Source organism: Clavelina lepadiformis, chromosome 1 (genome assembly GCF_947623445.1).
Source record: "Clavelina lepadiformis chromosome 1, kaClaLepa1.1, whole genome shotgun sequence".
In the NCBI taxonomy this organism is placed as follows: domain Eukaryota; kingdom Metazoa; phylum Chordata; class Ascidiacea; order Aplousobranchia; family Clavelinidae; genus Clavelina; species Clavelina lepadiformis.
Genome location: NC_135240.1, coordinates 6,127,509 through 6,143,796, shown reverse-complemented (window position 1 = coordinate 6,143,796; position 16,288 = coordinate 6,127,509). Strand labels below are relative to the sequence as shown.

General features: G+C 37.8%; 3 protein-coding genes and 1 long non-coding RNA gene across 4 annotated transcripts; 3 read left to right on the top strand and 1 right to left on the bottom strand.

Moving 5' to 3' along the window:
• Positions 1 to 4,333: 4,333 nt before the first annotated feature.
• LOC143456657 (alpha-tocopherol transfer protein-like) lies at positions 4,334 to 5,854 on the top strand. The gene has a single exon (XM_076955184.1). It carries the CDS (start codon positions 4,815 to 4,817, stop codon positions 5,628 to 5,630), a length of 816 nt encoding a protein of 271 aa, XP_076811299.1. The 5' UTR covers positions 4,334 to 4,814; the 3' UTR covers positions 5,631 to 5,854.
• Positions 5,855 to 6,863: 1,009 nt separating this feature from the next.
• On the top strand, positions 6,864 to 7,673 carry LOC143460266 (uncharacterized). The gene is made up of 3 exons (XR_013117855.1): positions 6,864 to 6,912; positions 7,145 to 7,271; positions 7,422 to 7,673. It is a non-coding gene; the product is annotated as an uncharacterized LOC143460266 (long non-coding RNA).
• A 1,464-nt stretch (positions 7,674 to 9,137) lies between these two features.
• On the top strand, positions 9,138 to 10,204 carry LOC143458850 (equistatin-like). The gene is made up of 2 exons (XM_076955731.1): positions 9,138 to 9,422; positions 9,546 to 10,204. The coding sequence occupies exons 1-2, from the start codon at positions 9,362 to 9,364 to the stop codon at positions 9,977 to 9,979; spliced, it is 495 nt and encodes a 164-aa protein (XP_076811846.1). The 5' UTR covers positions 9,138 to 9,361; the 3' UTR covers positions 9,980 to 10,204.
• Positions 10,205 to 12,933: 2,729 nt separating this feature from the next.
• On the bottom strand, positions 12,934 to 15,253 carry LOC143459068 (retinoschisin-like). The gene is made up of 5 exons (XM_076956035.1): positions 14,883 to 15,253; positions 14,677 to 14,730; positions 14,309 to 14,458; positions 13,731 to 13,900; positions 12,934 to 13,497 (listed from the first exon to the last, which is right to left on the bottom strand). The coding sequence occupies exons 1-5, from the start codon at positions 15,151 to 15,153 to the stop codon at positions 13,360 to 13,362; spliced, it is 783 nt and encodes a 260-aa protein (XP_076812150.1). The 5' UTR covers positions 15,154 to 15,253; the 3' UTR covers positions 12,934 to 13,359.
• Positions 15,254 to 16,288: the final 1,035 nt, after the last annotated feature.

The window sequence follows — 16,288 nt, the reverse complement described above, 5'->3', positions numbered from 1 at the left end:
TATTAACTTGTAATTTATCGGCCTTTGTCATTTTAAAAATCGGTAATGTCCGATGTCCCGGTTTTAACATGATATCTAAGACTTTCGTCAAAATACGTTATCGTTTATCTTTCGTTTAATTGATGTCAAATCTGTATCGATAATAGCTCAAGACAACTTCTTAATTTCTCATGGGATGCAAATAAAACATTAATTGTTTCGTAACAATGCCGTATTATTTAAACCTTCCGATCATTATCTGTAACGCGGTTTGCAGGAGTAGAATTGGACAGTAAATTTCTTGATTGATTTGTAACATTTAGCCTGGGAACAATTTCCTTGACTGACGGTAATTTGTATTGGATCCTGGGTTGTGTTTTCTCTGTGCAGTTTGAATTTCGTTCGTAATTAAATTGATAGTAAAATGTTTGTATTTCGTCTGCAATTATTGATGTGTACGTAGGTAAAATTTCGCTTGCAACTGCTATTGTCTGCATAGTTTCGTTTCCAATTCTTATGATAATTACCCACAAAATACGAACACTTTCGTAGTTGCGTGAGACGGATGCAACTACATAAGCTACAACTGAATATCGTTTAAAAACTCTAGAACCACTCTGTTTGATTTGGGCGTGTTTTCAAAATATAATTTAAGTTTGAGAGTCACTTAAAATACCCTAAGACAATAGTTAAGCATCACAAGGTTGCTTTGGTTTTTGTGTAGACACGAACAATTAGACGCAGCAGTTTCTTCCCACTTGTCAGGTTCTCATGTCGCCTGATCACACAAACCGTGCAGTTATGATAAGCTTAACTACGGAAACCGTCTTTACAATAGAATAAGAAAGCCCACGGCTTGTTTAAAGCAATAACATGAGTCAAACTTATTTGCGCGTCGAAAAGCGAAGATTTAAATTGTACAGCTTGCTTGTTGTTTAAAGGTGATAGCTTACAATCCGCTCGAACGGCAACATTCTTCGAACTGAATTTGACACATCACAAAAAAACGGCGCAAAAGCCCGGCCATTTTTCGCCTCAACGTATTAAATTGGATAAAGTTGTAAAGTTTGCTCGTAATCTTTACAGGTTTTGTTTACAAAAATTGAAAATGTTTTGATTACAAACCTAGACAAATCGGTTAATTACTAAGAGCAATGATTGAACGAGTTGCCTTTGCATTCATTTGTCATAATCCATCATTGTTTTGTTATAATAGTCTTCGAAAAACTGCAATAATCGATTATATCTATAAGAAAACAAACAAATAAAATAAAAAATCTTAATTAAAATATTACCGGTCCTGCAAAAATAATTTCTAAATTAATGATGTGTCAAAAAGCGTAGTTAAATATCAGTTTGTGGTATTGATAGACATACGATTCGTTATAAAAAACTTGTTACATTAACAATAATATATGTTTATTTTGTTTAAGGTGTATTATTGTAACGATTTGCAAACATAAATCCCATACTTCGTCACTGACTTCGTTGCAAATCAAAGCCAAAACAAAAACTCGTTGGACCTGTCTATGTACTGTATAAAACTTTATATAAACTTTAATGAGATTAAAACAATAACGAATTTTTTTGTTAAAGCTAACCTGACAGAAAACTCATAATAAGCCTATATCATATATCATATATATATCATCATATCATATCATATATCTCGCCAATTAACTTCCAGCTATAACGTTGATAACTTTATAATTTTCTAAACAAAACCTCTCCTGCACCATCTGCACACCTAAAATGCGCGCCAAAACAAGGTTGTCAAATTTTATCACACAAAGAATAACTCCGAGCAAACCGCCGCCGGTTACAAAGATAAAACAATGTTTATTGTAATGACTTTATACAGAGATTAGCCCATAAACAATAAATTACATGACTCTCTACTTTATATCTGTTCAATTAACTAACAACGCTTTATTTTGATGGAAATTGGAAAATAATGCGCTGTATTTTCAGGTAATAACTTCAACATGTGACGCCTGTGACGTCAACGCCAAAAACCATACCTTGTTTCTCGCTAGCGATACCTTGCGGTTTATTTTAAAACGCATAATAGTCGCCGTAGATTAAAGCACGGCCACGGAAAGTAAAGTCCTGTACTGTTTGCTCCATAAAACAATATGTTGTAATTTTCTAATCTGTGTGTCCCAGTACTTCGGGCAAAACCTAATTGTTGTTGGGCAGCCGATAGCCTGTTGAGGCATGTTACTTAAGGCCTCCACCTATATTGTACTCGTCTATGCGGAATAATCTCATCTGTCGTCTGGTCTATTTGTAACACTTTTAAGGTTCTGGGAAATTGATACGAATTATCGCCGTCAAATCATGACAAAAAACACTTTGTGTTTCGGAAATTCGGAAATTATATTCTGACCAATTCAAATCGGCTCCGTGCGGTTTCTACGTCTAGAACTGAAATTTGCATTGATGCGTCCACGCTGGCAGATGAATTCGAGACGGGACAACTCCTTATTTAATAAGAACTACCTGCGTGGGAATTGGCAGGGTTAGTCCACGTTGCCAATAAACAAACCAGGATTGTTCTTTTCGGCTTCTTTGAAACTCGTATCTTCGATATTGCCTCGTTGACTGACATCGGGGATTTCCCTTTAAAGTGAATAGGCCCACGGTTCCGTAAATAGCTTTCCGTTTTGGAGCGTACGACTGTAAATACTGGAAGCGCCAGGCTAATCCTTTACACCTCGAAACGGGCGATGTCTATTTCATGAAAAGAAGCGAGTTACACCAGCACTGATGACGTCATGTCGTTGAACGCAAGCCATCTTGTCAGTTTTTATTCGAATCAAGAAAATTGCTCAGCTATATTTTAATATAGCCATCTTAATATGAACATTACTGAGACACCTTGAGATACCTTTGAGCTTTAACAAAAATGACGAGATTTTTAAACAAAGACGGTAACTGACGTGCGTGATGACGTCGAACTGAACGTAATAGGGAAATTTTTATCCAGAAAGGACTGCGTCACAAATATGTGAGTTATAAGCTGCTTCTTAACATTGTAATAATAATTCTGCGCATATTAGACTATTTTTACCAAATTCTTGTATGCTCTTAATAAAGTTATAACTGTCTTGTGGAACGGTTTGACATGCTGTGGTTGAAATTTTAAAACCTTATATACATCAGCACACTGCAGTAAACATTTTTAAGACATCGTCTTATACATACCGACGCCCAATTCCTAATTTGGAACAAATTCGTTTTAAAAAAAGCGTTGTTATGGTTTTTAGATAATATTTTGCAAATGTTGTCTTCAATGTTGCACCAATTTGTCCCCATTTAAGGCTTTGTTTAAAGAGTTCGACAATTGTTGAAGACTTTTCGGTCCCGACGGGATATTGTTAAGCCCCGGCCATACCAGGCTTTATCCACGTTGATGACTTCGGATCATAACGTGTCATCCCTGTCATCACGTCATCAGTAAACATTATGACAACACGCCTTCAAAACGCAAACAAATAGTCATTGCGACGTTTAGGTCTTGAAAGAAAATCTTAAAAAAGACCAAATTTTTCACTAAAATAGTCGGGTTTCAGTAGGATCTGGCAAGCGTCAACCTAAATTCTAAAATACTCTTTTATTTGAGCAAACCTCCCACGTAATAATGGCTGCAATGATGGACGTTCGTTGAATCAAAGGCCACAACACTTATCGCTGAAAGATGGACTCGTTTCAAATCGCAAAACCGCCGTTGTTTATCGAAATGTTGAGACGTACAACCTTTCCCATGCCCTCTGAGTATTTCCTATAAAAAAAAATTTTCTCATTCTGCGCTACAGAAAAGAAACCAGTAGGCCTAATCATAAAGCCATCTCTTGCAAAGAGAGCATTCATAGAAATCAAACTCTTTTTCATAGACATCTGGCAGAGTTTTTCATATGAGTGTAAGCGTTCTTGAATTTGATCATTTTGTGTACATTTCAATCACTTGTACTTGTGGAACGCTAAAGCAGGTATCGACCAATAAGTCGCTATCTAATCCACACAAGCTCAACGCTCATACCAAGCTCATCGAATGACGTAATCGCTCTCGGCTACCATCTTACGAAGAATACTCAAGTTATTATTCACACAAACGATGTCTTGGTTCATTATTTTCCACCACAGATTTGCTGGTAAAGGAAATAGTTTGCAATATATCACGATTCAGGAGTAACCGATCTATCGTGACCAAAACAGGAAACACGGCGCGTAGTTTTCTAATTTTTGTCGAGAATCAATTCGATTTAACCGCGTAAGCCCACAACTGTCGGGTAAAAGTCCCTAAATCTGATTGGTTTTGTGATTGGTTAAGTGATTATTAAGTTTTTAAAACAAGTTTTTTACAAAAAGTTTAGACGCTTATGTGGGTAGCTGTGCTGTCATACTTTGCGGCTGATTTTAAACGTAGCTTTAAGAATTCAACTAACAGTGCAGTCAGCAAGCCTAAGCAAAGACGAAAAAGCAAACTTAATGTTCTGTGTTTGTGCTGCCTTATACGAATAGAACAAGAGCTTCTGTTAATTTTCGTCTTGGCTGCATTAATTTTAAAACCGCGTAATTTGTATATGCAGTTATTGTTCATATAACTGTTTATATTGTAGTTAAATTGAATAAGCGCTGAAGAAACCACAGATATTTTGTTTAGATAACTAACAAGTTAATGGATTTTACTTTTGTAACAGCTGGTCTCTCATTTGAAGGAAAAATAAGCGATTTTCAAAAACATGAAACAACAAGAATCATATTAAGTTTATACTAATCCGTTCTTTTAAACAACACGTAGGCAATCCAGATAGAGTGAAATTTTCTGCAGGATGCCTCGCTACGAATGCAAATTGAGGCCAGACCTTCTGGAAAAAGCGGTTCGGGAATTGAACGAACCACGTGACAACGCAGAACGATTGAAGGCGATCGATGCTTTGAGGGGAAGTTTCGACACAAACATCTACGGGTCTTTGATAAGATCTGATGACGGTTTTCTGCTCCGCTTTCTGAGAGCGAGAAAGTTCAACCTGGAAAAAGCGCTCATGGTTTTACAGAACTATCACACGATCAGGAAAAATTTTCGGGAGGTGTTTTCTTTAGCTGAGCACCCCCACAGCTTGAAACCGATCATGGACACTGGGTTTATGTTTGTCGTGGACGGAAAGGCGAAAGGCGGCGAGTCTGTGATCATCTATCAGCCAAACCATCTAAGCCAGTACGTCTCCCTTTATCAGGTGGTGGCGTACGGCGTGGTGTGTGTAGAGGAGCTTTTAGAAGATGAAGAGTTTCAGATCTGCGGAGGCATCACTGTAGATGACCTCCTGCAATTTAACAAAGAAAGAATGGGAGAGGTTTCGGTGATTGGAGCCAAGAAACTAAGCTCGGTTTGGCAAGACGCCATGCCAGTGCGCATGCGCAACGTTTACATCTTCAACCAGGGCTTGGTGATGGAGGCCATATTCGCACTGTTCAAGCCTTTTTGGCGAAACAAACTGATGAAACGGATTCAACTTCACGAGGAAAATTACAGGGCACTTCACGCGGAGGTGGACCCCTGTATCCTGCCCCCGTGTTTCTACGGGACCGGTTTGAACATGAAAATGGCGGCAAAACAATGGGTGAAACGACTGGAGAAACAGTGGTAGCATCGGAGAGCGTTGAAGTTTAGGAATATGTTTTAAGAAAATTTTGATTATATTTGCGTCTAATCTGGGTACAACATATTTGTGTGTAATATACAGTATCACTATATCTTTATACATAATTATATCTTTATCACCTAATACATTTAAAAGAATAATTCAAAGGATGCAGATGGCAATTGACAATGTTATTCAGTGATTTTCAACGTAATAAACCGTAGTTTCTCTTTACTAATGTATGTGCCTGCCCAGTCGGAAATTATACCAGATTATGTATGGCCAATTGATCACTTATGTCTGATTATAACAGATTATGTATGTAATATGTTTGTTCGTAAGAAAGAGTTACATAATCTTACATATATCCTAGTTTATCATAAACAGCCCATCGATGGTTCATGGTACCTTTCTAAACCTTGCCTCAAGTAAGAATTTCTTGCATAATGTTGGTATAAAAATCGAAATTTTTTATGTACGTTTTATCAAAAATATTGGATTGTTATTTACGTATCCTTTTACCAAACTTGAAAGACGTTATTTCTGCATGTCACTGAAAGCCTACCAGGTAATTGGAAACAATTAATTGTATATGGACTATAGATGATTACCAACATTGTAGGTGTGAAAATTGTATAATACGATAATGATCACACAGTAGGTACTGTATTGTAATGATAATTGTGGTAGTTCGATATTACAATAAGTGGCGATAAAATGCAAGGCGCAAGTAGAACAATTAACCGGTTAACTTAATTATAAATTATTATTATAAGATGGAATGTACATTTTCAAAATTTTATGTAAAAACGCAAAATTGTTCCTTTTGGAATCATTTGTAGTTATAAAACCTAACTCACTGCCACGCTTTCAACAGCTCGTACACAATATTCATTTTCAACATGGCGACCAAATCGCAAACCTTAAAAGTTGTTCTCTTTACGCCGAAGAGTTTCTACGTCATCACTCTACCCATAGTTCTACCGATAAGGTTTTTCCCTTGACCAATCGCGTGGCATTGATTTATTTCGCGCTTTTTTTTACGAAATCTAGCCTCATGGGAATTCTTTGTCTTGAATTCCTGTCCTTAGATCTGATGAGCCCGTGAGGCCGTGACTTGTTTGCTAGTGATAGTTAGCGCTATTCTTATAGTGCTTGTTAGTTAAACCCTAGTTCTTTTGTGTTAGCCTAGCGCATCAGTTTAATCCCAGCCAATTTAGTATGAATTAGAAGTTGAAAAAAAAATTGGAAGTTATTTAGCTGCAATGTATTGTAGCCTATCAGTCAAGTGAGTACGTAGGCCTAAGTATTAATTGTTGTGTATGACTATACGCAGGTAATACAAATATTGTTTAGTTGGCATTACTGAGACATTTTTGTGAGGTTTTGTAATCTTGTAGCATGTAATTCGCTAACAGGAGAAACAAAACATCACGGAAATATCATTTTACCCGAAGCAAACCTTTTTGTGTAAACTCATTTAGATTAACGAGACTTACCTGTTCCATTATTTTTATTAGGTTTGTATGAAAAGTGCTGTCGATTAGCGTATACTACGCAGCAGTGCTCAACCAGTGAGCCAGATGCTGAGGAATGTAACCAAAATGCAAGATCACTATCAAGTCTTGTACGAACTGATGATGAAAGGTAAATACTCTTCCATTTACTGTTATCATTGCTGAAAATTGCTGGCATTCATTCTTGGTTCGTGTGTGTTTATTGTAGATGTTTGAAAATGTGAAATTTTTTAGTCTATGTTAAACCTAATGTCAATGTTTAACACCAGTTTGTATTTAGTGGAGTCGGAGATTGGGATGGTGGGAGGGAAAAGAGGGCTGCAGCTTTGACAATATCCTAAAGACCAAAAGAGCCGCATTAAAGTGTCACATTTCTCACGTTTTGTCTGAGGACGATCGAATCTTGCAGCAGTGGGGAAGAAATACACACTCACCTATAAAGAATTCTTATTTTATCTTCGTTTCATTTTCTAATTTCCTGCGTTCTTGCTTTTGTCAAGTAAAACTTTCAATAAATATCATTTAAAACGTATACGTTGCATTAAGCCGCAAAAGATCGTAGCTATTAGTAATGTTACTGAAAGGGTTTTATGTCAGGTAAAGACTAGGCCCAGAGAAAAATATAAGATAATTTTTCTCAGGCTCTTGCATGGTTATATAAGGCTTATGATCGGTCGCCATACTTGGCCCAAGCATTGCCCATTGTCAAATTTCCTGACCTCTTTCTAACATATATCTCTGGCTGTTGAATGGCGGACGTACCTTGGGCCAACTTTGTTCCTAACATGTGCGGTAGATATCACATAGTAAGGCCAAAGATAAATTTCTGACTGGGTGGCACGCAGCCTGCAATTGTTGTGATTCCTCTCGCACTGCGTGAGTCAAAGTGTACAGTAATAGGCCTATATGATGTCATATAGGAAATTAAAGCCTGCATTTTAGTTCAGAGGTAGTACAACCAGTATTTCATTGAATTTTTTACTTACAAAGAGTAGTTAAAGCACGCATGGTACCGGTGTTACGTCATAAGCGTTCTTGACACAGTAATTCTGTACAGTTGATGTTCAGCCACAAGGCGTATTACTGTTTGGTCAGTTGTTGGTACGAGTGCAAAAGATGTCTTAATACGTAACAATCCTAACCAGGCAGCTATTTTTGTGTTTGCTTGAAGGGGCTTATGTCACAGCATCAGTTTACTTGCATCTCCAATATTTAAAATTTTTAAGCACTACATTGCGTTTTAAGTTTTTACGATCCGTTTGGGTAGCGAGACTCCTCTTGGTCTGGAAGTAATTTTTGTGAGACGCGCCAAAATAAATTGCAAACCTTGCAGTCCAGGATATTCAAGGTATCAAGGTGACTACTTCACCGTAGGTAGGTCACGCAGCCCGTAGTTAGATAGGCGGTTAGGTTAGAAGAATATGTATGTAAAAGTTGATTTTAACTACATTGAGTTTAATTAAAGTTAGATTTAGGTTAGAAGGAGAATTATGTCTAAGGGTTAAGGTTACTTTGTTGTAACGTTTAAGTTATAGGGTAAAAAGAAGCCATGAAAAATAGCTTTGAACGCATGATTTTTTCCGGTAAAATAGTGGCAACCGCAAGGTTTACGTTTGTAGCTATGTCACGTGGGCTGCTCTTTTCCGCATGATAAACGAAAACCAGTTAGCGCAAATCACATCGCAAAAGGGCATCGAAAAAGGTAGTACATAAATAACTAAAGCAAACAAGAAAAACAAGTGTTGCAGTTGTAAAAGTTTACTCAAATTATTCCACACCGTATTCTAAGCGAAAAAATAACGTATATCAAATGGCGACTGTTTCCGACTGTTCCGCATCACGTGTCGCCGCTTTGCAGTTAATGGAAACACGATTGATTCATGACAAACAAACCATCATCAGTGATTTACCCGATACTGTAATGATAATGATTCACCAACTACCATTGTCCTGAAAGCAAGCTGCACGTACGTTTGTAGCAATCAACGTTGTGTTGGAACGTTGCAGCACTCGTTGCCATGGAAACACGCTAAAATAATCCTTTATTCATGCAGCTACGTCGAAGTGGTGAAATACGTGGCTTAACGTGTAATATATTTTCCTGTTTTCTTTCACTTTCTTTATTAAGACAGTTGCAACAGCGTATGCGCTTTCGGATACCGGAGTTAATTTACATTTCCAAACTTCATTCGCAGGATATACCGTAGATAGAAAAAAAGTATGAGTTCAATACACATCATGTTACTTGTATGGTCAGTGCTATGGTACAACGCAAACGGCGGTAAGTGAACGTAAACTTAGCGCTTCCCAGTAAATGGCAATTCTTGTAATTTTATAATTCTCACCATATCATACAGGTTGCCGAAGCGAGTTAAACCAAATTAACCGAACTTGATTCGTATAGATGATTTGAAACCCTGTGAAAAGCGATCGCGTGACATCGACGAATTCATGAAGAACCATCCAGGTATCATGGATGGTCCAGAACCACCGCAGTGTGACGAAGATGGTTATTTTCTCCCCATACAGCGCCGCAGCGTTACTGGTGCCTGTTGGTGCAGTAAAAGGGATGGAACAGCAGTTCCGGGCACTTTGACGAGAACTGAAGACGCGATTGACCTCGACTGCTGCCTGGACCGCCATCGCAAGGCGGCGGAAGTTCTCGAGCAAAACCCCTTCATCAAACCCAAGCCTTGGTTCCCTAACTGTACCGAGGACGGAAGTTGGTTCCCAAAGCAATGTGACGATCGGAGCGGGGATTGCTGGTGCGTCGACTCACTTGGTAATACCGTGACGGAGGCTCATACGTACGAGAACGGCGAAATTGACTGTAATTGAAAGGAACCTGTTCCATAGATTTCAGCTCTGTTTCTCATTTACAATGGTAGAACATTTCAAAAAAGAATTACATCATGTTTATTTTGCCTGAGATGAGTGTGTAGCGTATTTTTTTCAAAACATTTGGTGAAATGGGTAGGACCATTATAAACGGTATATAACTTCATAAGCAAAAGCTGATATTAATTGCACAAGAAAAAGTGGAAATAAAACGTTTCCTGTGTACGTGTTTAAGACTGTATGCACGATTTGAAGAGATATAATTTATGTGCTTAACAGAATATCTAAAGCAGAATGTACAAAATGCTTTTCAACATTTTTGTAAAGCCACCAAGCTCTTTATCTTGTTGCTGAGATAATCATAAGAATGATTACATAACTCACAATACACCTTTGTGCTATAAGCAAAAATAACAGAACAATTACGACAAGCAGACTGACAGTCCGCATCCACTTTATGTGATTTGTTCGGATCAGAAGTGTCGTGGACTCGATCGTGAACTGATTTTGGAATCTTGTTTAATATCGTATATAGTAAGCAAGTTCCGTATCTGACGACACCTATACACGCAGATAAAACATAAAATTGACACTTGCAATCAAAAATTGTTAGCCCAAACCGGGTATTTTTCCGTTTACAATCAAGAATTTGTGACATATAAAAAGTACATTGGAAATGATTAATCGTCATTTATACTAAACAGTTACTTACAACTATAGCAATAATTTCTTGACACGAGAACACAAGTTGCAAGCGTTATCAAATCACCATTTCACAAAAAATGTGGTCCAGGCTAAATTGTTTTCCCAGGCCGCTAGATTGTTGATTCTATGTGTGGTACCTTACCATGGTTTGTTAACTGCAATGGTCCTGTACCAGTTGGATTTAGCCACATGAATAAAAAACGCATGATTTAATGTTAACAAAAGATTTCACAAACTACAATCATGAACAAAAAACATGAATACATCTTTGAATTTTATCACTGCAGATTTTATCGTAATGTAACTTTAAACCCAAAAATAAACCGAACAACTTCTTAAAGATATGTAATATGCATCCTATAACAGTCATAGTAACAATCAAGTTCGCAACATAAATTTTAAAGTTTTACAACTTAAGGAGAATTTGGTATAATTTCAAAGTTATTTTTCTTCCTTTTCAAATTTGTTCCTAATCCGCTTCGGCGCATTGTAGAAGCTTTTGAAGGAAAATAGTCGTCCTGCGGCTGCCTGGAAGTCTGAGTTTCTTCACGACGTACAAATAATATCCAATCAGTGTGAGAATGTAAAATATGACGGCATAAGCGATGACGAAGGAAGGTAACGGTACCACCACAAAAAAATGGACAAACAAGCCAGCAATATTAGAATGACGGTTGGAACCTGAAAAATATATTCCCAAATCTATATTAATAAATGTTTATAATATATAAATATTCTGATTAATCTATTAATAGAAATAGGTTAATATCAATATTCTATTTCTCCGTCTGTGCGTGCATTTGCTGGACTAAACTGCTCTATAGACATATTTTGTAGCCTATATATCATTTTGCAGGATCGACAACCTGCACTTTGGCGAACGGAAATTTGATTAGAGTCTGAAGATAAGAAAAACTGAAAAAAGCATTTAGACTAAAGCTGTTGCGTAAAGACTTAATTGGCTATGTCTTTTTCCAATTAAAATAATTTTGCAATAAAAGTTCTACCCATAGCTCTGCCCAAATTTTAATTACAATTCCCAATAAAACAACTCGAATGATCTGCGTACTAGATAGGGTCGGTTTAAACTTAAAAACTTCCTTCGTAGTATCAAAACGCTGGCCGAGTGCAAGCCAGTCACTGTCCAGTAAGCAAATTGGTTATGAGCGAAACAAATGTAACACTCGCTTGCAAATAGTCTGCGTGAATCCTTAGACTAGAGAATCACAATGTTATCACGTCAGTGTTAGTACAATGTCCATCTAGCAGGAAATTATTATAAGTTATTGGCGCTAGTGTAAGTAAGTAGCAGATATTGACATAATAGCGTGAAGGTTTTCAAATTGAAGTTCGATATTAGGGTTCCAGGTCGATTCAACCCCGGGAAGATTCAACGAACGATCCTTTCACCTATTCACTGTGAAAAACTTATAACGTCAACTGTATATTGCGTCACTGTTTTCAGGTACGTGACGCAGCTCCGCTTTACCATACGTACCACACATATAAAGCCATGAAGCCATGGCTGGCCGTGGCTTAGATATGAAGCCCACCGGTCAATTTAAGGTCAAATCTTACAAACATTTCGGTGCTGTATTTCACTTTTCTTCATCCGTCTGTTAGAGTTAGATAGAGAGCTCGCTCCGACGAATTTGGTCGCGATTTATTTTTTTTCGACGAGAATGACGTCACCCCACGAAGAGGTTTGAAGCAGGAAATCGAACATTTTCAAAATAGTATAATTCCACAATAAGTCAGTATCATGTAAAACACTATAAGCACAAACGATACTAATCTTACTTTTATAGAAAGCTGGTTAATAACGACATGATGAATTATTTACAGGATGTTATAGTTACAACATTAAATGTCATAATAACAAACTTTGACTGACTTAAACAGCGAAAAATTGAGACCTGAAAAAAATCCTATGCCGTCAAAGATAGATTCTTCGATTGATAGTATAAGCCTAATATTAGGTTAGTAGAAGGGTTACAATGAATTTCTGACGGTGTTAATGTTCCGCGGTTCCGGCTTATTAGTGCTTTGTGTGTACATGAACCCGTCATCCTTGTACGATACATGATCGGAATATATTATAGGCAGCAGTGTCCAAACTTTTTTCCTCAATCTTTTGATAACTTATGATTTATGAAAATCACGGCCCCCAGTATAGTTACCCCATAATTTACAGGTATTGAAGTGTACTTGTACATATATATGTGTGTGTATGCAGTTGTAATCACGCTCAATCAGGGACGACGGAACCACGGGTAATCTACTCGTATATCTTCAACATTTTAATAGAATGAAGCAAGTTTACCATAACATTTTATAACTACGCCAAAAAGAATATAAGCTGCGTAGCCTACAATGATAAATAAAAGAGCGGTTCACTGTATTTTCACAACAGCAGCACTGATTATGGTATAAGTTGGAAAATTTTGTAGCCTACAAGAATGAAATTCGGTTAAGTTGACCAGTGTACTAAAACGTTTATCATCATATAGTGAAAGCAACTCTTTCTTTTACTGCTGGGATATTTATAAGAATGATTACATAACTCACAATACACGTTTGTGTTATAAGCAAAAATAACAGAACAATTACGAAATAAGATTGACGGTCCATGTCGACTTTGGGTGATTTGTACGGGTCAGCACAGCGTGGTGTGCTTAGCAAGTCAGATAATCCAAGCGTAAAGCGATGTAGTCTTGAAAGGTTACGACGATAAGTCTGAAGTATCTGGCCTTAATTGGGTTCGGGAACATGTTCTGCAAGTGTGTGTTGCTGTCAGTGTTGCCTGTAAATATCTGCAAATGTGTACAATTTTAATGGCGTAAAAATCGTTTTTTTTATTGTATTTCGAAACGTATGAAACTGTACTTTGCCTTTTAAACAAAAGTTATGAAACCAATCTACATTAGAGTCTAATGTATATTGGGTTGATAACTTTTGTTATGTATTTATAGTCTAATGATTAGACTATACGCCACACCCTGTATGGCCTTCATTTAAACAAACTCATAAGAACACATAGACTCACATGATCACTTCCTTCGTCATTTTGTATCACTTGCAACTGGTCAGTTGAGTTCCCGTAGGATATCTTGAAGCTTGTGACTCGGTGTGGTCTTTCATTTCGTCCCTGCGTCACTACTCCAGTTACTACGGTTGGCTTTTTTAGGTCAACTTGAATCCATTCACCGGGTGTTTCTAAATGAATTCAAAGTCGTTGTTGACTCTGAAAGCCTATTGCAGGGGTCGGGAACCTTTTTGGCTAAGGGAGCAATGAAAGCTACATATTTTTAATCATATTTCCGCGAGAGCCGATTATATTTTTCAACACTAAATCTAACTAACGTGTGCATTTTTAAGCAAAACAAACAATTTCAGACAACAGTAAATGTCTGAATTTTCTCTTTAATAACATGCTTCTTACTGTTAAGGCGTTACGAAAAATTACAGAAAATGTTTTATTCGTCACAATCGTGCAAAGAAATGCCAGCTAGCTTAGATTTATCTGCGAGCCAGATGCCGTCATCATAAGAACCACATCTTGCGCACGAGCCATAGGTTCCCGATCTCTGGTCTATTGTTTGGTAAATATGTTCAAAACCTCACGGCTTTTAGAATGCAATGGGAACCAGCAGCTCGTTCCAGTGTTATCCAATCTTCCTTGATGAGCGGCGTAACTGGAGGAGAAAATTGATGACGCGGTCATGTCTTCATCCTGTACTTTACCACTCTTTACACCAACCAAGCATAATTTCTCTGCAAATTAAGGCAGAAAAAATATTGAATGCTTTGCAGCACTAAGCTTAGCATAATTATAAGCAAACTTTTAATAAATTATTTTTAGAGCAATATTACTTAAGTTTTGTCTCACATGTCTCATTTTTTGCGGACAAGGAGCCGTTGCGATGCCAATGAAGACGCTGTACGCATCAGGGCGGCGCCGCAGACGCCACTTGCGTTTTTAACGATCTTACCTTTGAAATGGTTGAACACTCTGTCAAGCTTTTGCGCGCTTCTCGCTGCTTTATCTAAAGAAGAAAAAATATTCATTAGCATAAAATGTCATTAACAATAATTAAGCCTTTGGCTAAAGCGGTCTTCTTCCCTGCTACGTTTATGCTATAAACATCGGCTATACATGGGGTAAAGTTTTACCATGGTTTTACACGCATATGCTCACTCGCAAGCTGGTCCAGACGTTCCCTGAGTTCAACAACTTCACTTAAATCGCACCGACACTGGCCAGGTGGACCTGGATCCCCTTTTATTCCTTGCGGTCCAGTGGGTCCTGCGACACCCCTTTTGCCAGGTGTCCCTTGAGCGCCCACTTGCGGGGAAGCTGAAGATTCACGTTCAAGAGCTAAGCATATGCGTTCATTTTGACTCAAAACAACGGTTGCTAAACTTATAGCTAACACCAATACTAGGATGGGCGCTATTAAAGACCTCATCTTATTGACTTTTGCGCAATCTGCAACATATAGGACGCGATTTTATAGGACAAACTTTTACCAGTTCATAGAGACTAGTCTCGTGTTAAGGTTCTCTTGTTTCTAACAGTGCATGCTGCATATAACAATTGAGCCACAAAAAACGTTCTCCTAGTTTGAAACTTACAAAGATATGCGACATCTCAAACTCAATTCCTCGAGCGTGTCGTTATTACGACATCCAGAAAGAACTTTCATTGGACAAGCCAGGTCACGTGACTGAATGTTGTCACGTCAAGTAGCGCGACGTCTTGCTAATCGTCTGGCCACTTAAACAACTGATATTCGTCATCGGCGTGTCTCCAAGTAGTCTACTTGCTATGGCGCCATCTTTTCCATGTGTGGCGTGCGGTGCCATTTTTGTTTTGTAAATAATTACGTAACATCTGTAATCACTGTCGTGTGTGCGCGTTTTTCGTACTCGCAGATTCCATAAAAGAACCCGAGTTTCTACAGAACACAAACTTTTGCATCTTCGAGTAAACGACGGTTTGATTTGAGTCACATTTCTGCATCGCACCAGTTTAGTATTGCAGCCGCCTGTGAAGCTGGGATGAGCACGCCCCTTCAAGAGGCATGATTTATCGGAGTTACTAAAGATTCAACTGCGGCTTCACACGTATCAAACCTCTCCGATACGTTACACATGTATGAGCAAAAAGACGAATGTTTTATGCGGTATACCATAGAAATATAATTATAATGCACGTTTTTCTTGATTGCGACCAAGTTTAAAAATCTTTTGCTGATTTTGTGGAAAACGGTGTTTAAGCAAATGTCGGAAAAGTGCAGAAAATGTGGTTGTGGGTATTGAATGTCATGCATAAAACACGTAGTTCATAAGCGAATGCTTCAAAATTTTCAGCATTAGCTGGTCAAAAAATGACGTGTCATTCGAGGCCCTAACCACTCACCAAGATAAGTTAGGATGGATGAGAACGGAAATCCATTCACAAATCACGTGCTGCCGTTACCCAATCAAAATCATGCAATAAAAATTCTTCATATGGAAGCGCAGACAAAGGAAATTAAAAGAATATGCCAAGCGCTGGCCGGAGGGATTTGGTCACATGATATCAAGCAAGTGATCTTGAAT